A 22,999-nucleotide genomic window follows, 5' to 3' on the forward strand; every position below is an offset into this window, starting at 1 on the left:
AATGGGCACGCCTGGGGTCCCAGCCACTCCAAACGAACTCCCCACGAATGCGCTATCAAGCGCATTTGGCTTATGTGGGACCTGGGGAATCTAACCTAGGTCCTAGGCTTCACAGGCAAGCACGTTAAGCCAGCTCTCCAGCCCATCCAAGAAGGGATTTTTAAAAAATTTTTTAAAATATTTTTGGTCTTTTAAAAGAGAGACTGATTGAGATGGGGAGGGGATATGATGGAGAATGGAATTTCAAAGGGGAAAGTGGGGGGAGGGAGGGTATTACCACGGGATACTTTTTATAATCATGGAAAATGTTAATAAAAATTGAGGAAAAAACAAAAACAAAATTTTTGTTTTTTTCAGGCAGGTCCTTACTGTTGGCCAACCTGACACTCACTCTGTAGGCCGGCCTGGCTTCGCACTCAGGACCATCCTCCTGAGACTAAAAGGCGGGCGCCATCTCACCCGCCCGTCCTAACACGTTTCATAAACGTTTCATAAAATGTGACAATTCTCCCCGGAAACATCGCTCGGGTCCTCCCGAGCGCCTGGGACACACACCACGGAGGGAGGACCGCGGCTCCAGATCTGCGCCCCCGCGTTCAGCAGGCTAGGCCGCGGCTCCCAGGCCCCGCCCCGTGGGCGGAGCGTCCAGAGACCACGCCCCCGCGGCGGCCCGGCGCCACGGCGCGTGCGCAGACCCCTCCTTCCCCGGCCCTGGCTTCCACTTGCCCTCGGCTCGCGCGGCCGCTGCCGCCTCCGGGCCCCGCGCCGTCCGCGGAGTCCATGGCCGGGTCCCGCTGGGTGCTCGGGGCGCTGCTCCGGGGCTGCGGCTGCAACTGCAGCAGCTGCCGGCGTACGGGCGCCTCCTACCCGCCCCTCTGCTCGGCGCCGGCCGCCTGCCCCTCCGGCGTGTCGGGCCGCCGCCGCCTGCTGCTGCTGCTCGGGGCCGCCGCGGCCGCCGCCTCGCACACGCGGGGCCTGCAGCTCGGGCCAGCGCCCTCCGCGAGGCTGGCGGGGCCTCCCCCCGCGCTGCCCTCCGCCGCCGCGGCCGCCGCCGCCAACTACCCGGCCCTGCGCGGCCCGCTGCTGCCGCAGGCGCTGGCGGCCGCCGGCCCGGCGCGCGCCTTCAGCCAGGTACGTGCGCGCGCAAGGCGGGAGCCCCGCGCCCCTCCACCTGCCCCCTCCGCACCTGCCCCTCCGCGCCCCCTTGACCCTCCACCTGCCCCCTCCACACCTGCCCCTCCGCGCCCCCTTGACCCTTCACCTGCTCCCTCCGAGCGCGCGCCCGCCCGCCCCCTCCGCGCCCCCGCGCCCTCTACACCTGCTCCTGCGCGCGCGCGCCCGCCCCCTCACCACCTCCCTCCGCGTGCGCGCCCCGCTCTCCGTGACCCTTCACCTGCGCGTGCACACCAGGGGCTCGGCGCGCGCCCGCCCCTTCACCGGCTCCGCTGCGCGCGCCCCTCTGCGTCCTGCCTGCGCGCTCCCGGCCCCACGCCCCCTCCGCCGCGCGCTCTCGCCGCCGGCTTCTGGGGGGGGGGGGGCGGCCGTGTAAGAGTGTCGGGGGGATGTGGAGAGCCGGAGCCGAGGCCGGGCGCCCCGGTTGTTGAAGGTCACCCGGCAGACGCCGGCGATGGACGCGCGGGGCTCGGGGGTTGCGGCGGCGGGGTTACGCTTCGGGGTCTGCGCCCTGAATTAGGGTTCACTACTTTCTTCGGTCGTGAGTGAGAAGAGTGCTTGCGGGAACTCACTTTGCAGACATTTTGCATTCTCTCCTCCTCGGTTCCTCCCCCCCACCCGTGTCTGCACCCTTGCCCGACCAGCGTCCCCCCACCCGCCCCCCGGGCCCCCAGCGCAGAGGGCCGCCTTGCTTCTCCTCTGCCGGTAGCCGAGTTATCGATTTACATCCTGGCCCGGTACTTACGCTGTCGTGCTTGGTGATGCTCAGGGAATGCTGGGAAGATGGGGCACGTTCGCTAAGCCATCTCGGGTTCCAGCTGCCTCTACCTTTTATGTTTTTCTTTTCCTCACCCAGTTCTACACTGCTCGTTCCCAGACCTGCTGCCTTGCTAGTTAATCTTCTTTAGAATCTTTTTTACTTTCTTTGCTTACAAGTGTTCATACAGTGAGCCCGCCCTCAAGGCCTTCTCCTGCTGAATGGTACCAAGTTCCTTTTGCCAACTCATCTTCGGCTCCTGTTTTTACAAAACATGCAGTTTAGACAAACGGGATCGCAGTTTTTCCAACGTGCCTTTGTTCCTGTTACCTCTCGTGCCTCAAATTGGAATGCCCTTTTATTATTCCTGTATCTCATATCTGTTTTGCTTTTTCGAGGTAGGGTCTCCCCTTAGCCCCGGCTGACTTGGAATTCAATCTCAGGCTGGCCTTGAACTCACAGCAGTCCTCCTATCTTTGCCTCCATGCCCAGCTTCTCCAACTGGTTTTGCTTTGAACTCCCATAGTATTTTGTGTGCACTTAAAGCATCTTCCTTGTGTACTTGTCTTACTCTAGCAAGCTCTCTGAGACGGTCTGATGTGTAAAGGGACCCTCTTACACTGGTTTAACTACAACACTGAACCCCAGAAGAGTAGCCATTCCAAGGCCATCCTGCCCCCAAACAAAGAAGGAAGATCCCAGCATTATTTTAGGTATAATTTGGAGCAGTTTAAAAGTAAATTTATGTGCTGTCGAACCACTGGAACACATTTGCTTTAGGCTCTACATCTTAAGCCCAAGACGGTGCCAGATGTGCTGCCACACATCTGGCTCTTGGGGAAACTGAGGCAGGGGGGTTGTGGTGAGTGAGTATGGGGCCAGCTAGGGTCCACATAGCAAGACCCTGTCTCAAAAACAACAACAACAATAAAATAGCAACCACCACCATGCAAACGAGGGTAAGGGAAATTTGTGATGGTTGCTTCTTAGCAATAAGCTAGTACCAGCACCCGGATAAGCATTTTCCAAGAAATAACTTTTATGCTTTTTTTTTTTTTTTTCTTGAAAGGAGTCCAAAACGACCTACTTGGAAGACCTTCCGCCACTACCCGAGTATGAGTTGAGCCCATCCAAGTTAGGAGAGGAAGTGGATGATGTTTTCCTCATTAGAGCCCAAGGGTTACCGTGGTCATGTACTGTGGACGATGTGCTTAACTTTTTCTCAGGTAGGTCTGTGTGTCTTGTTTTAAATGCGCAGTTCTGCTTAAGTGAAAGATTACTACTAAATGCAGCAAGTCTAGCTGTTCTGGAGACGTCCTTCCATGGTTGGGAATCATCCCATTCTGGTTGACTTTATTATATTCGTACCACATTACACATAGGTACCATTGGTAGTATATATTAAATTTAAAGACTGAATATGACCAAAGTGAGTTATGTTGAAACAACGTAGTATGAAACCAGTTTTCACTAAAGGTTTAATGTGTGCATATCTCTGAAGATTTAATATGTGCATAACAGAATGAAAAGTCAAGCATGTCAGTGGGAACTTGGGATGCAAAGTGGCTGTTTTATGTAATATAGACATTTGTAATAGATCACTTACATAAAGTTCTTTTAACATATTAGGGAGGATTACTGATCGGTTAGTTTTTAATTTGTAATTTTTGTTAGTATTTTAGTTTATTTTGAAGCAGAGAGAAGGGGAGGGAGAGAGAGAATATGAATGGGCACATCAGGGCCTCTTGCCACTGCAAACAAACTCCAGACACATGCCACTTTGTGCTTCTGGCTTTATGTAGGTTCTGGAGACTTGAACCTGGGCCATCAGGCTTTATAAGTTAAGTGCCTTTAACTAGTGATCTATCAGTCCAGCCCCCTGCATTTTTTAAAAAATTTTTATTCATTTGTCTGAAAGAGAAGGAGAGAGGCAGAGAGACAGGGAATAGGAGCACCACAGCCTCCAGCCACTGCAAACAAACTCCACACACGTGTGCCACCTTGTGCATCTGGCTTACGTAGGTCCTGGGAGTCAAACCTGGGTACTTTGGCTTTGCAGGCAGTCACCTTAACTGCTAAGCCATATCTCTGGTTCCCATTTTCCCCCATGAGGTCGGTCTCATTCTAGCCCAGGCTGACCTGAAATTCACTATGTGGTCTCCACATAATTGGCTGGCCTCCAACTCACAGTGATTCTCCTGCCTCAGCCTCCCAAGTGCAGGGATTAAAGCTGTGAATCCCACGTCTGGCAGAGGAGAGTGGGTGCACCAGGCCTTTAGCGGCTGCAGATGAGCTCCATTCCCCTGCCCGCTCTGTGCAGCTGGCTTCTGCGTGGGTACTGGGGAATCAAACTTGGGTGGTAGGCTTTATGGACAAGTGCCTTACATGCTGAGCCATCTCTTCAGCACCCATGATTTTCTTTTAATATTTTTATTTGAGAGAGAATGAGAATGTGTGTGCCAGGACCTCCAGTCACTGCAGATGAACTCCAGATGCATGAGCCACCTGGTGCATCTGGCTTATGTGGGTCCTGGGGAATTGAACCTGGATCCTTTGGCTTTGCAGGCAAGTACATTAATTGCTAAGCCATCTCTCCAGCCCCCATGGTTTTTTAAATATTTATTTGCAAGAGACAAAAGTATGGTCATGCCGTGACCTCCTACCACTTTATGCCCCTGGCTTTTGGATGGGTACTGGGGAATCAGACCTTGTCAGGCCTTGCAAACAAGTGCCACCTCCTTACTTCCTCAGCACCGCCCCCCCCTTTTTTTTTTTTTTTTGTTTGTGTTTTGAGGTAGGGTCTCACTCTAGCGCAGGCTGACCTGGAATTTACTGTGTAGTCACTGGGTGGCTTAGAACTCATAGTGATCCACCTACCTCTATCTCCTAAGTTCTGGGATTAAAGGCATTTGCCACCACGCCTAGCTTTATGATTTCTCTTCTTAAAAATATATTTTTATTCATTTATCTGAGAGAGAAAGAGGCAGAAAGGGAGTGTGTACGGGCACACAATGGCCTCCTGCCACTGTAAATGAACTCTAGACACATATGCCACTTTGGGCATCTGGCTTTACATGGATACTGTGGAATTGAACTTGGGCCTTCAGGCTCTGCAAGCGTCTTTCACCATTGAGATATCTCCCTAGCCCCTGGCTATGATTTCTAAGTTTTCATCTTAAGAGGTTTTTAGAAAGTGCCATCTTAAAAAATGTGGTGAGAAGATAAAACTGAATGCTTGAACTGCTGTAAACATGTATAATATGGTGAGTCAAACATTTCATAAAGCCACTTGATTTTGATTTTCATGAGAAATACACAGTCCAGAGTTTTCTTCCTGTGGTAACAAAAAGGAGAGAAAGTTCAATTATCATAGCAACATTGATTTATTGTGCTGAGGAACAAATCCAGATTCCTCACACATGCTAGGGGAGTGCTCTACCCTGGGCCGAAGCTGTTACCCCCAGTTCATTCCACTTTCAGGACTTGGAATTCTAAGCAGAACAAAGGAGAGAAACGTGTCTTATTCTCGCAAGGGTCAGCTGGGTATCTTCATGGGGAGAAGAAAATCCCAGGACCTTCTCTTTGAGCTCTTATTGCATCTGTCTTCCTAAAGTAAGGTCTGGATGGCTTGATGTGTAGAAAGCACACAGAAAGCTTAGCGGGCTTGTCGTAGCCACCATCCTGTTGCTGGGACAAAGCACTCAAGCAAAGCAGCTAATGGGAGGAGAGTTTTGCACCCAGACCGCCTTCAGCTGGGGACCGAGCATGAGCACACACGAGTTTATGGGGTTGTGTCCTCCAGACCAGTAGAGGGTAAAAATGAAGATTGCTGTCAGGCTGCTGTGCTGCTGGGGCAATACCTGAGAAAACCACTTGTAAAGAGGAAAGATTTCCTCAAGGTTTCAGTCCTTCGTGGTAGGAAGGGTAACACAGCAGAAGGGCCTTTATTGGTTTGTTTTTCCCCAGGGCAGGGTCTCTGCCCAGGCTGACCAGAATTCAGTCTGAAGCTCCAGGCTGCCTCAGCCTCCCGGGTGCTGGGATAAAGGTGTGAGCCGCTGAGGTCTTTTGCTGCTGTGGACTTGGACACTAGATGTTTTGCTCCTTTGTGCGTTTGGCTTTACATGGGTGCTGGGGAATTGAACCTCAGGACGGGCTGCAGGCTTTTTTTTTTTTTTTTTAAAGCCAGGACCTTTAACCACTACACTGTGTCCCCAGCCCCTCTCTAGATTTGCTTGTCTTTTGTACTTGGAACATTTCATTTATTTATTTTAATTATTTTATTTTACTTTTATTTATTTGAGAGAGACAGAGACAGAAAGAGAGACAGAATGGGTGCACCAGGGCTTTCAGCCTGCAAACAGACTCCAGACACATGTGCCACCTTATGTATCTGGCTTATGTGGATTCTGGGGGAATTGAAGCTGGGACCTTTGGTTTTCCAGGCAAGTATCTTAACTGATAAGCCATCCCTCCAGCCCAACTTGGAACATTTTTTATAATGCCACCTTATTCACACTTGCACAGCTCCAGTGGCTGGGTTGTGCAAAGAATCTGACAGGCATATTGGTGCCCATGTGGCTAGAAAATTGCATTCTAGAGTGACTGGTTTATTTTTGCTTGGTTTGCTTTCCAGTTTTAATTGACTTCAATTGTACCCTTTTTAGACTGCAGAATCCGCAATAGTGAGAATGGAGTACACTTCCTCTTAAACAGAGATGGGAAGCGAAGGGGTGATGCCTTAATTGAAATGGAGTCAGAGCAGGATGTACAGAAAGCCTTAGAAAAGCACCGGATGTACATGGGCCAGCGGTACGTGGAAGGTATGTGACATCAGAGCCCAGCCTTTTGTGATTTCAGTTTAGATTTTACCCTTTTTTTAAGTATATATATATATATATTTTTGGTTTATTCGACGTAGGGTCTCACTCTAGTCCAGGCTGACCTGTACTCATTCTGTAGTCCCAGGCTGGCCTTGAGCTCACAGAAGTCCTACCTCTGCCTCCTGAGTGCTGGGATTAAAGGTGTGAGCCACCATGCCCAGCTGATTGATTTTATACTTTTTTTTAAGGATTAAAAAAATTATTTACTTATTTGAGAGAGAAAGAGAGTTGTGCTAGGGCCTCCAGCCACTGCAAACGAACTCCAAATATGTGCCACCCTCTGCATCTGGCTTATACAGGTCCTGGGGAATCAAACCTTTGACTTTGCAGGAAAGCGCCTTAACTGCTAAACAATCTTTCCAACCCAGTTCTATACTTTCCAATAGTGCTAAAGTACTTAAATGCTTATACCTTTTGAAAATCAGACACACAGAGACAATTTGGTATTTTTCTGTAAAATGAGCCAAGTTTATCTTAAAGTTTTGAATATTAAGCAGGTTATGCTTGGAACAATGCATATTCCATTCGCTTTTCTTGACAGTTACATAAGGATAAAAGCTACTAGTGTTTGGGCATTTAAAGTTGGTGCCCTTCCTTGCACACACTTTGCAACGTGGTGCTTATCTTTGCAGTGTATGAGGTCAGCAATGAGGATGTGGATGCCTTGATGAAGAGCCTGCACACCAAGTCTTCGCCTGCAGTCAACGACGGCGTGGTCCGCCTGAGAGGACTTCCTTACAGTTGCAATGAGAAAGACATCATCGACTTCTTTGCAGGTGGTTGGCGGCTGTGTCACGTTCCGGGCGTCATATCTCTTCTCCCCCACCATGATCTCCTTCTTGTGAACCTTAGGGAAGTTTTGGTTGCTTAGGCAGTTTGTGGTTGTCAGATTTTAAAATAATTTAATGAGGTTTGTTTCACATTAAGTGCCAGGTGTGGTGGTGCACGCCCTCCAGCACTCAGGAGACAAAGATAGGAGGATTGCCTGTGAGTTCAAGGCTACCCTGGGACTACATAGTGAATTCCAGGTTAGCCTGGGCTAGAGTGACACCCTACCTTGAGAAACAAAACAAACAAACGAACAAAAAAAAGCTGGGTATGGTGGCGTATGCCTTTAATCCCAACACTCGGGAGGCAGAGGTAGGAGGATCTCTGTGAGTTCGAGGCCACCCTGAGACTCCATAGCGAATTCCAGGTCAGCCTGGGCTAGAGTGAGACCTTACCTTGAAAAACCATTAAGATGTGGCCGTGTTTCCACGCTTTGGAAGCCTCCCCTCATTGCCAGCTGTGCAGTAGGACTGCCAGTGGCTGTCGTTTGTGCTGACTGTAAGTACGATGAATGGTGGCGGTGACCACTGCGGAGACTCATCAAAGTGCTGAGAAGGGACAGTGTCGTGTTCAACACTAAATGAGACATTTCCCAAACCCTTCAAGGCTCAGGGACCATTGCAGAAGAGGGGCAGAAAGAATGTGAGAACCAAAGGAAGGGAAGGACTGCTTTGCAATAGTGTCTTATGAACACAAAGGAGCTTTGGTATTCATGATTGGACAGTGGCTGAAGTTCCCTATACAAGACCTAGATGATAGGAAGGGAAAATGACATCCAAATAGAAGAGAGACAAGTTGGAAAGAAGAAGTGGAGGGAGGATAAGGAAGGGGGGACACGGGGATGGGATTATGATTATGGAGGCTGTCAATAAAAAGTTAAAGAAAACTTGATGAGTAACAGCAACAAAAAGCCCCAAGAGCCTTTGAGACCGTTGTGTGTTGGTTTTTGAGGTAGGGTCTTCCTGTAGCCCAGGCTGACCTGGAGTTAACTGTAGTCTCAGTGGCCTTGAACTCACGGCGATCCTCCTGCCTCTGCCTATAAGAGCTGGGACTAAAGGCGTGCGCCTCTGCACCTGCCGGTTGTGCACTTCAGTGCCGGTCTGTCTCTCTCTCTCTAATTTCTCCCCCCTCCCTCCCTCCCTCCCTCTTTTAATGTTTTATTTATTTATTTGAGAGAGAGAGAGGCAGACACAACGGGCACGCAGGGCCTCCAGCCACGGCAACCCAACTTGAGATGCGTGTGTTACATTGTGCACCTGGCTTATGTGGGTGTTGGGGAATCAAACCTGGGTCTTTAAGCTTTGCAGGCAAGTGCCTTAACTGCTAAACCATCTCTTCGGCCCCTAAACATACTTTTTAAAAGCTTTTTTTATTGACAGCTTCCATATTTATAGACAATAAACTACCCTGCTCCACTTTGCCCTTTACAAATCCACTCTCCATCATCCCCTCTCTGCTGCTTTGATGTCATCATCTTTTCCTCCTGTTATGAGGGTCTTGTGTAGGCAGTACCAAGCACTGCAGATCATGGGTACTGAGTCCAAACTGTGTCTGGAAGATTGTATTGTAAGGAGTCCTGCCCTTCCTTTGGCTCTTGTATTCTTTCCACCCCCTTTTCCACAATGGACCCTGAATGTTGGAAGGTATGATAGAGATGTCTCAGTGCTGAACACTCCTCTGACATTTCTTCTCAGCACTATGGTGACTTTTGAGTCATCCCAATGGTCACTGCCATCTGAAAAGAGAAGCTTCTCTAACCAAAAGTGAGAGTAGCATTAATATATGGATATGAACATTAAGAAAAGTGCTCACAGGGCAGTTTGGTGAGCATAATACATGCATGTAGCCAGACACCACCAGTTATTACTAGTTATTCCTAGGGCTAATGACCTCCCCCACCATAGGCTTTTGACCAGGTTTTCAGTACCAGGCATGTATGTGTTCCCTCCCATGGAGTGGCCTGCAGTCCTGATAGAGAGCAGCTGGTTTCCCCACAACAGATACACTACTGCTATACTAGTTGCCACACTTGGCCTGGCTTCTAAACAGTCTTGAGTTATAATTATACAAGAAGACTTTTGGCACCATAATAAATTGCCTTTTCTGTTGAACGTGTGTTCACTTTAGATGGATTTTATTAGCACATGAGTGAATGTTCCTATTGAACACTAATGTATAATTTCTTTTTCCTTTGGTGTTCTAGGTCTGAACATAGTAGACATTACTTTTGTGATGGACTATAGAGGCAGAAGAAAAACGGGGGAAGCCTACGTACAGTTTGAAGAACCAGAAATGGCTAACCAAGCTCTGTTGAAACACAGGGAAGAAATTGGTAACCGGTGAGTAAAGCAGAAACTAGCGATGCGGAAGAATCCAGGTCAGTCATATGGCTGCAGACAAGCGACAAGAATGCTGAGGAGCCACCACGTGGCCACCACTTGATCGTTAACGTTTCTTTTATTCCTTCATCTGTCTTTTTTCACTGTCTTTGAAAGATGACATTTTCTTGTCACAGTGTTGTTACAGCTAACAAAGGTAGCACTGTTTTATTATCTAATAATGGCCCATAATTACATCTTCCTGATTACAACAAAAAAATGCTTGTAGTTAGTTGGTTTGAACCAGAATCTGGATGGGCTCACACACTGGTTTGCTATCTAATGGTGTTGCAGTGGAGCCTTGAGCCTGCATGTTTTCATCCCTGCTTTTAAAAATGCCATTGATTTTTGAAGAAATCAGGTCAGCTGTCTCATACATTACATCAGAATGCGCGTGAGGAGGAAGGTTTTTGTTTTGACTTCAGTTTGGGAGTCAAAACAAGGTAGAAAAATTGCTAAGTCATAGGTAATTATTGTTGTTTCTGTCCCTTTCATTCAGTTCCTTTCCTCTAAAGCCAGTTATTTTGTAATCCTTAGAGAATTACTTCAAAGGTCTTGTCCTTTGAGGTGGACCCTGGGTCTTGCTATGAAGCTCAGGCTGGCTGGAACTCACTATGTAAACCAGGCTGGCCTTGACTTTGCCGTTGTCCTCCTCCTGCCCCTCTGTGCTGGGATAAAAGATGTTTGCCATACGCTCGGAACTCAAAGAAATGGTTATCACGAAATCTCTCCTGTTTTCCCTCTGGGGGCTTTGAGGATGCCCATCATGCATGCTGGACAAAGTTCTGTACCACTGAGCTGCATCCCTCTCCTCACTTGAACTTTTAGGTTTACAAATGTTTTGGCAACTCACATTTAACCAGCTAATTCAGAAAAGCAAATGTGATGGCAAGTCAGAATTAATGATGGCCTTTTTAAAGATCGTTATGTGTGTGTGTGTGAAGTGTGTGGGTGCACACGTGTGCATGTGGAGGCCCGAGGCAGACGTTAGGTGTCTTGATTGCTGTCTGCTCTGTTTGTTCAGGCAGGGTCTTGCACTGAACCTGGGTCTCTTCAACTAGGCCAGCCAAAGCAGCCAGCGAGCTATAGGGTTGCTCTTCAGCTCTGGGGTTACAGCTGCCCACTGCCACGCCCTGCATGTTATGTGGGTGCTGGAGATCTGAATTCAGGGTGCTTGCTTGGACTGGGGGGGCCTTCCCACTCAGCCTTTACTGCTATTTGTTTGTACATATGTGTATATATGTTAGTTAGGTGTTTTGGGGGGGCTTTTTGAGGTTGGTTCTTGCTCAAGCCCAGTTGACCTGGAATTCACTATGTAGTCTCAGGGTGGCCTTGAACTCAGGGATCCTCCTACCTCTGCCTCCCGAGTGCTGGGATTAAAGGTGTGCGCCACCACACCTGGCAGTTAGTTCGGTGTTTTTTTTTATTTTCCTTACTGTAGCCCAGGCAATCCTCCTGTCTCTGCCTCCTGAATGCTGGGATTAAAGATTAAACCAGCACACCTGGCTGTATTTATTGTTTATTTACTTATTGTTTTGAAACAGGATCTCACTATATAACCCAGACTGGCTTTGCATTTGCTTTACTTCAGGCTGACCTGAAGCTCATGCTTATATCTCAGCGCCTTCCAAGTACTGGGATTATAAGTGTCCACCAGCACACCTGGTGGTATTCAGTCCCTTAATTCTCTGTAGCCTTTCCGTGAGGTTCTGGGGGAATGAGCTGTCCTTACATGGTAGCTTTTAGTATCTTACACAGATGTGACTAATTGTCACAGAAGTACACTGCAAGGTCTTAAAATTGTTAACTGTAGAAAGAGGGATAAAAAGCCACCTTTGTACCAGTGTGCTTGTCATTACTACAATAAATATTTGGGGCAGGCTAAATTTGTGTGAGCTCCCAGCCCGTTTATCCCCAGCACCTCTGTCCGTGCAGAGCCCGAGTGTGTGTGTCTGGGAACAGGAAACCAGAAAATAACTCAGAGGTTATGGCCAAGCTTCTGGAATAATTGGTTGGCCTGAAAGTTGATGTGGAGAGACCAGTGCTTTCTTCCTCGGTCAGCCTCCCGTGAGGCCCATCTCTTAACGGTGCCATCGTTCCAGGGTCTCCAGTATCGTCACCTTGGCGTCAGTCTCCAAGGGCAAACCAACAATAAATACCTCTTAGGAGACGAGATTCTTTTCTTCTTGTTTTGCTGTTCTTTTGTCTTCCACAAGTTCTCACTCCATAGCTCAAGCAGGACTGGAATTCACTGTGTGGCCCAAGCGACTCTCAAACTTGCAAAGATTCTCTGCCACAGCCTCCCCAATGCAGAGTCTCAAGTGTGAGGCAGCACGTCCTGCCTGCAGTGCAGTTGCCCTTAACATCGTTGTTCTTGTGAAGTGGAGCAAATAAAGAAATGTCAGAACACACATAAACAAACTTGTTATCTTGGGTAAAAAGGCTCAAGGCCAAAATTAATTCATTAACCTGTTGGGTTGAGAGAACTTTCTCAGGGAATAATCTCTATATCCATTCTTAAATTTCCTCCACTTGTTACACACTGTTTACCTTGCACCATGTCCTTGTTTTTGCCTTAATATAGGTACATAGAGATATTTCCAAGCAGAAGGAATGAAGTTCGAACCCATGTAGGCTCTCATAAGGGAAAGAAAACTGCATCCTTTCCTGCTGCTAAGTATGTAACCGAGCCAGAAGTTGTGTTTGAAGACCAGGAAGTGAATGAGGACACTCAGCCCATGGTGGCCTTTGAAAACCAGAAAGAGATGGGTAAGGCCTTCCTTAGCCTTGGTTTGACATTCACTGGGTCACTCTGGCATGCTTTGATTTTGTTAAACAATGCTTTTTATTTTTATTTTTTTAAATTTGAGAGGGAAGATGAGAATCTATGGATGCATGGGGGCCTCTTTTCATTGCACATGGACTCCAGATGCATGCATCGATTTGTGCACGTTTCTGATTTTATGTGGGTGCTAGGGAATTAAACCTGGTCCAGCAGGCTTTGTAAGCAAGTGCCTTTAACTGCTGAGCTGTCAAGCCAGCCTTTTCTTTTTTTCTCTTCTTTCTTTTTTTTGGTTTTTTGAGGTAGGGTCTCACTCTAGCCCAGGCTGACCTGGAATTCACTATGTAGTCTCAGGGTGGCCTCAAACTCATGACGATCCTCCTACCTCTGCCTCCCGAGTGCTGCTGGGATTAAAGGCGTGCGCCGCCATGCCCGGCTTTTTTTTTTTTTTTTAAATAGTCACCTTGCAGGGAATTGTAAGAGTCAGAACAAGGGAACTGAGTTAAAGCATGACTATCTTTTGCTGGAATGTGTATTCATGCAGGAAGATTGGCTGTTTAGTTTTGTTAGGGTTATAACAAATCATTTTGTAGACTGTCAAAATGTGGATAGTAGAAATATAAGATACTAAAATGCCAATTTAGATTGAAGTAAAGGATCTAGATAGAAAGCACAAATATTGACTATAGATTTATTTATTTTTGCCTCAATTTTTTTTTTTAACTCTAAAGCAATATTTGGTAATTTTGAAATTTGGTAAATTCTTTCAAAACTGCTGTGAGATTATTTTGTCCCCATGTTTTTAACCCAAAAAGCCCTTTGTTGCAGTCTGGTCCGCATTGCTGGTAGAAATCACCAACCAAGAGCAGCTTCTGGGAAAAAGAGGTTTATTTTGGCTTACAGGCTCGAGGGGAAGCTCCACGATGGCAGGGGAAATCGATGGCATGAGCAGAGGGTGGACATCACCCCCTGGCCAACATAAGGTGGACCACAGCAACAGGAGGGTGTGCCAAACACTGGCATGAGGAAACTGGCTATAAAGCCCATAAGCCCGCCCCCAACAATACACTCCCTCCAGGAGGCATTAATTCCCAAATCTCCATCAGCTGGGGAGCTAGCATTCACAACACCTAAGTTTATGGGGGACACTTGAATCAAACCACCACACCCTTCCTGTTTGGGATTTTGATTCATCTGTTACTTTGCCTTGTTACATGTCTGCCCCCACCAGTGGTGGTAGGTGAGGAGGTGTTTATATGTTGATGTGATCTTTGTTTAGGGGCAGACGTTTTAGCTCATTTTGGTCTTTCAAACCCTTTCTTTGTGGTTCAAGGTGAATTGGGCATTGTGACATAAAGGTTGCTGCTAATTATAATCCACTCATCACTTTGGAAGTGTTTATGCCTTTGACAGTGTTTTTTGTTCCACCTCTCAGAATTGCCCAAGGAGATGTCAGAAAAGCTTCCAGAACCTGTCGATTTTGGAACAACGCCTTCACTGCATGTTGTCCACATGAGAGGATTGCCTTTCCAAGCCAATGCCCAAGACATTATAAATGTGTGTGGCAGTAAGATACCCAATCTGTAGGTTTGAACAGAATTGTAAAATGGAACTTGTATGAACTTGGGGAAGATTAGGAAGCAAATGTGTCTTCTTTGTTGTAGAGGCTCATGCCATTTTCTGTAACTGGGTATGGCAATACACACCTCAAATCCCAGCTGCTAGGAGGCCAGGGTGGAGGATTGCTTGAGCTCAGGCGCTCAAGACCAGCCTAGGCAGTGTACTGAGAGCCTGTCATTTTTTAAAAACGTGCCATTTGGCTGAGCATAGTGACACACACCTTTAATCTCAGCGTTCGGGAGGCAGAGGTAGGAGAATCACTGTGTTCGAGGCCACACTGAGACTACATAGTGAATTCCAGGTCAGCCTGGGCTAGGGTGAGACCCTGCCTCAGCAAACTAAACAACAAGTGCCATTTGGATGTTGGGGAGTTGACTTGGTGGGTCAGGTACTTGCTGGGCAAGCATGAGGGCCTGAGGGCAGATCCCCCTGTGAAAGGCTGGGTGTGGCAGTGCGTGCCTGTGACCAGGACTGGAGTCAGACACAGGATCTGCGGGGTGGCTGAGCACTGCTTTAGCCAGCGTGGTTGATGAGATGTGGGTCCGAAAGCTGGCGAGCAGCTCAGGAGGACGCCTGATACTGAGCCTTGGCCTCCATGAGCACGTGCACATGTGTGTACCCACACATACAAATTCGTGCATGCATGCCACATATGAACATGTATATACTCCACATGACAAAAGAAAAAACACACCTTTTTATTATAATTGTAAGTTGTTGGCCACCTGAACCTGTTTCCAGGTCCTGATGACCAGTGCGAGGAATTGAGCTGTGACTGGGGCAAGTCAACAGAACCATTGGACTCCAGGAGATTTCTACACAGGAGCCCAAAGGCAGCAGCCTGCAGAACTGTTAGTAGAAGAGCTCTGTGTGCAAGGGACATGCTGTTTATGCAGACAATGTCGTAAACAAAACAAAGTAGAAGCCAGGTATGGTGGCGCACACCTTTAATCTTAGTACTTGGAGGCTCAGAGGTAGGAGGATGGCTGTGAGTTCGAGGCCACCCTGAGACTACACAGTGAATTTTAGGTCAGCCTGAGCTAGAGTGAGACTCTACCTCAAAAAAAAAAAAAAAAAAAAAAAAAAAGGCTGGGGAGATGGCTTAGCTGTTAAGCGCTTGCCTGTGAAGCCTAAGGACCCCAGTTCGAGGCTTGATTCTCCAGGACCCATGTTAGCCAGATGCACAAGGGGGCACATGCGTCTGGAGTTCATTTGCAGAAGCCCTGGCGAGCCCATTCTTTCTCTCTGCCTAATTCTCTCTCTGTGTTGCTCTCAAATAAATAAAAATGAACAAAAAAATTATTTTAAAAAGTAGACTGCAACCCCCATCTCAGGAGCAAGAGACATGCTGATGAATATTAGACTCCCTATAACAGGAGACTAGACATCACAAACTCTGTTCCCAGAATTCCGTGGTAAGCACAGATGTCCTCATTCTAACATATGGTCCCAGCAGGATCAAAAAGTGTTCTGCAGACAAGTTTTTATTAAGACAGGCTGAAAGATACCTACAGTAAGTGAAAAACAGAATTTTACATAAAGGAACAAAACGTGGATTTAGCCATCAGTAAAAGTGTTTAGTTTTAGAATAGATTGTTACAGTTTATTATTCACTTTTCAGTTAGAGATTGAGCCTCAGGCACTGGTGCATAGCAGTTATGTGTAAACGTTGCCTGCCTGACAATGGAGTTATTCCTAGTACTCCTGGCCTAAGTTGAAAGTGGCTCCACACACCTAACCTTCCTCAGTGCAGCCCAGCCACATGGCTACTGTGGAATTTACCTCCTGTGCTCTTGTAGTTGATTGGGAGTTCTGGCTATGGCCACTGGCCAACATTCTTACTGATTATCATGAGCCAAGAGAAGAATACAGTTCAGAATATGGCTTTCTGCTAAATTCGGGATTGCTTTTACACCATTGCAAAGCAGAGCAAATTGTGCTGGCTCCATCAAACATAAACTTGGGTCTGCCCGTACTAAATCAGAGTCCAGGACTTGTTATGACAGCATTTCCATTAGCAGCTCGCTCCCCTCCACCCCCCAGGTAGGGTCTTGCTCTAGCCCAGGCTGACCTAGAATTTACTATGTAGTCTTAGGCTGGCCTCGAACTCACAGCAGTCCTCCTACCTCTGTGCCTCCAAGTACTGAGATTAAAGGTGTGCACCACCACACCTGACAGCAGCTTTGTTGTGGGCTAGCCTGTGCAACATAGTGAGATCCTGTCTTGAAAACCAAAAATGAGAAAAGTTTACCAGATGTAGGAATCAAAATCTGAAAGGGAAAAAGAAAAAACACCACAGAGCCAGCAGACTTGTGGAGACTGTTCCTGTTTCAGTTGCCTGTGTCCTATTTGTTTAGTTTTTCGCTCCGCTGAAGCCTGTGAGAATCACCATGGAGTACAGCTCCAGTGGGAAGGCGACCGGAGAGGCCGATGTGCACTTCGATACCCACGAGGACGCCGTCGCCGCCATGCTCAAGGACCGGTCCCATGTCCGTAAGTGCCACCCTGGCTTTCCTGGTGCGTTTGCCTTTGTTTGCGAATAACGTACCTAGAAAATTACTAATGAAGTAAATGTAAAGGCCAAACATTTAGTATTAGCTGACGGCCCTGGACGCTTCTTGTGTATTTGTTTGCCCTTCAGCGGAGACAGGGCCTCGCTGTGTGCTATCCCAGGCTGGCCTCTTGCTCTGCACTCTCCTGCTTAGGCTTCCTGAGTGCTGGAATTAATGGCATGGCCAGTACATCTCTTGAGGTATAAGGCTGCATCATCAGACCCAGCCTCATTTTAATTCATTTGTTTATTTTTATTTTTAAACAGTTTTTATTTATTTATTTATTTTTGGTTTTTCAAGGTAGAATCTCCCTCTAACACAGGCTAACCTGGAATTCACTATGTAGTCTCAGAGTGGCTTTGAACTCACGGCAATCCTCCTACCTCTGCCTCCCAAATGTTAAAGGTATGTGCCACCACATCTGGCTTAAATTTTTATTTTATTTATTTTTCAGAGAATGGGCATGTCAGGGCCTCTAGCCACTGCACAGTAACTCCAGACACATGCACCACCTTGTGCATATGGCTTTACATGGGTCCTGGGGAATTGATCCTGGGTCCTTTGGCTTTGGAGGCAAGCACCTTAACCACTAAGCCAAATCTCCAGCCCTGTTCTTATTTATTTAAGGGAGAAAGAGAGAAAGAGGCAGATAGAGGAGAATGGGTGTGTCAGGGCCTGTAGCCATTGCAGATAAACTCAAGACGTACATGCAACCTTGTGCATCTGGCTTATGTGGGCCATTTGGCTTTGCAAGCAAGTTCCTTTACTGCTAAGCCATCTTTCCAGTCCTGTTTTATTATTATTTTTTTTTATTTAGTTTTTAGTTTTTTGAGGTAGGGCCTTACTCTAGCCCAGAGTGACCTCTGGAATTTCCTATGTAGTCTCAGGGTGGCCTCAAACTCACAGCGATCCTCCTACCTCTTCTTCCCAAATTCTGGGATTAAAGGCATGTGTTACCACACCTGGCTGTTTTTGCTTTTAATTAAGGAACGAACAAAGGATTTCAGTTGTTTGAACTATAAGAAAAAAGTGGCTCTGTGTTTTCAACTTTGCTCTTGTGTGTGTGTTTTCAGATCATAGATATATTGAGCTGTTCCTAAATTCATGTCCTAAAGGAAAATAAGACTTCCAACAGACTCCAGATAATAAGGTAAATTGAAGAAATTTAACTGGAAATACTTGTAAGAATTAATAATCATCAAATCACCAATTTGTAGTATCATTGGAACCATTCTCCAAACCAAGCCGGGAGTGGTGATGCACACTTTTAATCCCAGCCCTCAGAAGGCAGTGGTAGGAGGATTGCTGTGGGTTTGAGCTCAGCCTGGAACCATAGAGTAAGTTCCACGTCAGCCTGGGCTAGAGCCTTATTTCAGAAAAAAAAACAAAAACAAAAAAAATTGAAATCAATGATAGTTGAAGCATCAGTATAAGAAATCAAACTGGCCGTGGTGGTGCACGTGTTTAATCCCAGCACTCAGAGGCAGAGGTAGGAGGATCACTGAGAGTTCAAGGTCACCCTGAGACTACATGGTGAATTCCAGGTCAGCCTTTGCTAGAGTGATACCTGACCTCAAAAAAGCAAAAAAAAAAAAAAAAGTCATCAAAATTCTTAGTGACTGGGGAGACTGTTCACTGGTTAGGGGGCTTGTTTGGAAGAGCTAGCAGCCTGGGTTCACTCTCCAAAGCATCCATGGAAAGCTGGTATTTATTTGCAATAGCAAGAGACCCTGGCACACACGGCACGTGTGTACAAATTTTGTGTTTAAGGTTGTTTTTTTTTTTAATTTTTTTTAAAAAATTTTTTATTTATTTATTTGAGAGTGACAGACACAGAGAGAAAGACAGATAGAGGGAGAGAGAGAGAATGGGCGCGCCAGGGCTTCCAGCCACTGCAAACGAACTCCAGACGTGTGCACCCCCTTGTGCATCTGGCTAACGTGGGACCTGGGGAACCGAGCCTCGAACCGGGGTTCTTAGGCTTCACAGGCAAGCGCTTAACCGCTAAGCCATCTCTCCAGCCCGTGTTTAAGGTTTTTAAATTTTGTTTTATTTTAGTTATTTGAGAGAGCGAGAAATAAAGAGGCAGAGAGAGAGAGAATAGGTGCGGCAGGGCCTCCAGCCATTGTAAACAAACTCCAGACGCGTGCGCCACCTTGTGCATCTGGCTCACATGTGTCCTGGCGACTCAAACGGAGGTCCTTTGGCTTTGTAGGCAAACGCCTTCACCACTAAGCCATCTCTCCAGCCGTGTGTGCACAATTTTAAAAAATTGTGTGTGTGTGTACATGTGGCATAGGTACATGCGTGTGTAGTAGGGCCACATGCAGGGCCCAGGGGAGACATCAAGTGCTCTCTACCTCTGTTCTGCCTTGTGTCACTGAGCCTGCACTTCCTCACAGTGTGGTTGCACCTGCTGACCAGGCGCCCCAGTGCTCCTCCTGTCCCCGTGTCCCCGAGCACCAGGGCCACGGGCACGCGTAGCCAAGCCCTGCCTCTTACTGCCGTGGCACTAGGGATTGGACTCGGCCTCACAGCTGCACAGCAAGCACTCCTCTGCTGAGCTGACTCAGCTCCTGACTGTTCCGGAAATAAAAGGCACTGTGTGGCGGCTTTGAGCATCACCCTTTACTTACTTATTTTGAGCGTCACTTTCTAAGACTTTTTTATATTTTTATTATTTCAGATTTTTTATATATATATATATATAAATATATATATATATAAATATATATATATATATATATACACACACACACACACACACACATACATACACCCACTTATACATAAGTGCATGTATGTAGAGAGAGAATGACTGTGAATATGAATGGGCATACCAGGACCTTCAGCCACTGTAAACAAACTCCAGACACATGTGCCACCGTGTGCATCTGGCTTGTGTGGGTCCTGGGGAATTGAACCAGGGTCTTTAGGCTTTACAGGAAGATGCCTTAACCACTGAGCCATCTCTCCAGCCCTGAGCATCACTTTTGTGACGTCTGTGTGGTTACTACATTCATGGCTATGTGCCAGTATAGAGTCCATAGTCAGCACATTCATGCTGTGTTCTCAAAAATGACTCTAGGGCTGGAGGCATGGCTTAGTGGTTAAGTCGCTTGCTTATGAAGCCTAAGGACCCAGGTTCAACTTCTTGTAAGCCAGATGCACATGGTGGTACATGCATCTGGAGTTCGTTTACAGTGGCTGGGAGCCCTGGCATCCCATTCCCCCCCCCATAAATAAGTAAAAATAAAATTAACAAAAATGACTCTAGAGTTACTTCATAGCTGTACATCATAGTACACAGAAAATGTATTTTATATTTGCTGTTCTTCCCTTAAAATGTTTCCTCAGTTATAAGATACAATTATTTGTTGGTTTTTTTTTTTTTTTTTTGAGGTAGGGTCTTGCTCTAGTCCAAGCTGACTTTGGAATTGCCTATGCATTCTCAGGGTGGCCTTCAGCTCATGGTGATGATCCTTTTACCCTGTGCCTTCCAACAAGGTGCTTGTTTTAAAAGCTGACAACTTGGGTTTAATTCTCCACGCCTTTAATCTCAGCACTCGAGGTAGAGGTAGGAGGATCGCCATGAGTTGAGACCACCCTGAGACTACATAGTGAATTCCAGGTCATCCTGAGCTAGAGTGAGACCCTACCTTGGAAAACAAAACAAAACACAATAAATAAATAAAACCGGACAGACACAAAATGGTGTGGGTATCCATGACCTCACAGTGCCTGACACTACCTACACAAGACCATCATAAGAGGAGGAAAAGATGATGACATCAAAATTAAGAGAGAGACTGATTGAGATGGGGAGGGGATATGATGGAGAATGGACTTTCAAAGGGGAAAGTGGGGGGAGGGAGGGTATTACCATGGGATATTCTTTTTTTTTTTTTTTTTTGGTTTTTCAAGGTAGGGTCTCACTCTGGCTCAGGCTGACCTGGAATTCACTATGTAGTCTCAGGGTGGCCTCGAACTCATGGCGATCCTCCTACCTCTGCCTCCTGAGTGCTGGGATTAAAGGCATGCGCCACCACGCCCGGCTGGGATATTCTTTATAATCATGGAAGTTGTTAATAAAAATTTGAAAAAGAAAAAAAAAAGAAAAAGCCGGGCATGGTGGCTCACTCCTTTAATCCCAGCAGTTGTGAGGCAGAAGTAGGAGGACTGCTGTGTTTGAGGCCACCTTGATACTACATAGTTCATTCCAGGTCAGCCTGGGCTAGAGTGAAAGCTAGCTTTGAAAAACAAAAACTAAAATTTTAAAAATAATTTTGGTTTGTTTTCAGGATGAAGCAAGAAACATTTCATCTGCACATCTTCCTTGGATGTGGGATAAAAAGGTCCAGTTTTTGGTAGCAGCTGCTAAAGAAAGGACTTGGACATTGCGGATTAACTGCTGAGGAAAATCTTGATGGATGGTTTAGAAACAGAAGGTTCAGTTTAGGGTTATGAAATAAACTATAAATTTAAATTTTGTTTAAACTATCTAGGACCTGACTAACAAACGGATAATTAGAGGTGTTACCAGTTGTAAAGATGACATTTTCTTTTAAAATCTAGTTTCCTCCTGTTTTTTGGTTTTTGGTGTTAGTGAATTGAGAGCTGCCATGTAAAATTTCTCATGGAGTAAAATGGTATATTTTAACCAAACACCAAAGCAAGGGAAGTTTTCAGAACTTTAAATCACTATAGTTTGGCCAAGTGCTTTTAAATTATATCTATTTTTGGTTACTTAGATAAGGGTAGAAATTTCTAAAAAGAAAGAAAAAGGAAAGTACAGGTTACTAAGTGTCATACTAAGAACTTGGCAGTTCTGTCTTTAGAATTGTTCTGCCTCCACACCCTATTGTTGAAGGCACTTAACCTTGGTGCCTGTCTATGGAAGGAAAGTCTAGTCTCAGCTTTAAACTAACCGTTGTCTGAGTCTCTTTCCCTCACTGTTTTTGGTTTGGGGTGTTTCTTAATTTCAAAACTGTAAAGTGATACTTTCAAAGTGTTCCTCACTGGTAAGGATACTGATGGCTTTATTTGAATTTAAACCAGCTCTAGGTAGGAAAAAAAAAATTGGGGTCTCCTCATGTGCTTTTTCAGTGGGGTAGCATATCTCATGTTTTAGAACAAGTAGGGGTGCCTTGCTTAAATAACATTTGATGTATAATTGTGAGAGGGGTCATGGGTAGAGCCAGACCTCTGGCACATTGTGGCACTGCCTTCTGCTTTAATATTAACCAGCTTGTTGTTTAAACATTGGACAAAGTGGCTGGCTTCAAAAATAGTCATTAATAAGCTTAACTTTATGTATACCTGTGTAGAAGAGTCAGAGACCTGTAGACTTTCTTTGCCTTGTTCCTGTTCTCAGGGTGACAGCGCCACCAAGAGGTGCAATTCTAGGTCTTAGGTGGAATTTTCCGAGAGTTCTGAGAGGTGGTACCTGGAAGAGAGATTGCGTCTCTCAGTTCATAACCATCTTTGATTACCAGCTAAGATTCAAGATCACTGTACTGTAGCCAATAAATGAGGTTTGTTTCAGGCCAAAGATTACTTAAGAGTATTTATTTTTAGGTGTGTGAGCCAATGGAACATGTAAGAAATGGCTAATGTTTAGCTATGTTTTAAATAAAAATCAATGCAGAAGAACATGGCAGGTGGCATAAATAACAGCTGTACTGTTTGGGTGGAAACGTGTTTCCATACACGGTAGAACGTTCCAAGTTAGAACTGGTGTTCAGAGTGCCATGATCCGTTGAGATCTAATCTTTTTTCTCTTTCACTCTGGTTATCTCATTTGCTCTGGACAAGCTCTGTAGGACCTATTGGGGTTAGGGTTGGTGAAGAAATACTCATTTGCCCATCTTCTGGAAAAAGGATGGGAGTAAAAGCACTGAAATGCTATATGTTGGTAAGCCAGAGGGGATTTATCGGACCTCACCAGAGGCTGACTTCTCGCCCTCAGGTGCATTATGGAAAATCCCAGTCTCCTTATATCCTCACTGTAGGGTGCTCATAGCTTAGGC

The 22,999-nt window shown here is 46.3% G+C and overlaps 1 protein-coding gene across 1 annotated transcript; it reads left to right on the forward strand.

Moving 5' to 3' along the window:
• The first annotated feature begins 780 nt into the window (after positions 1-780).
• Positions 781-22,521, forward strand: Grsf1 (G-rich RNA sequence binding factor 1). Its single transcript, XM_045130163.1, has 10 exons — positions 781-1,131; positions 3,000-3,156; positions 6,595-6,750; positions 7,443-7,586; positions 9,842-9,977; positions 12,601-12,785; positions 14,234-14,355; positions 16,776-16,911; positions 18,044-18,120; positions 21,272-22,521. The coding sequence occupies exons 1-9, from the start codon at positions 781-783 to the stop codon at positions 18,091-18,093; spliced, it is 1,437 nt and encodes a 478-aa protein (XP_044986098.1). The 3' UTR covers positions 18,094-18,120; positions 21,272-22,521.
• The last annotated feature ends 478 nt before the right edge of the window (positions 22,522-22,999 follow it).

Source organism: Jaculus jaculus, chromosome 11 (genome assembly GCF_020740685.1).
Source record: "Jaculus jaculus isolate mJacJac1 chromosome 11, mJacJac1.mat.Y.cur, whole genome shotgun sequence".
NCBI lineage: Eukaryota > Metazoa > Chordata > Mammalia > Rodentia > Dipodidae > Jaculus > Jaculus jaculus.

Bases quoted from the DNA above. Each gene is read 5' to 3' on its own strand.
- Grsf1 (XM_045130163.1), top strand. From the start codon at position 781: ATGGCCGGGTCCCGCTGGGTGCTCGGGGCGCTGCTCCGGGGCTGCGGC. The intron at 7,587-9,841 runs GTGGTTGGCGGC...TTGGTGTTCTAG, and splicing joins CATCATCGACTTCTTTGCAG to GTCTGAACATAGTAGACATT. The intron at 14,356-16,775 runs GTGTGTGGCAGT...CTATTTGTTTAG, and splicing joins ATGCCCAAGACATTATAAAT to TTTTTCGCTCCGCTGAAGCC.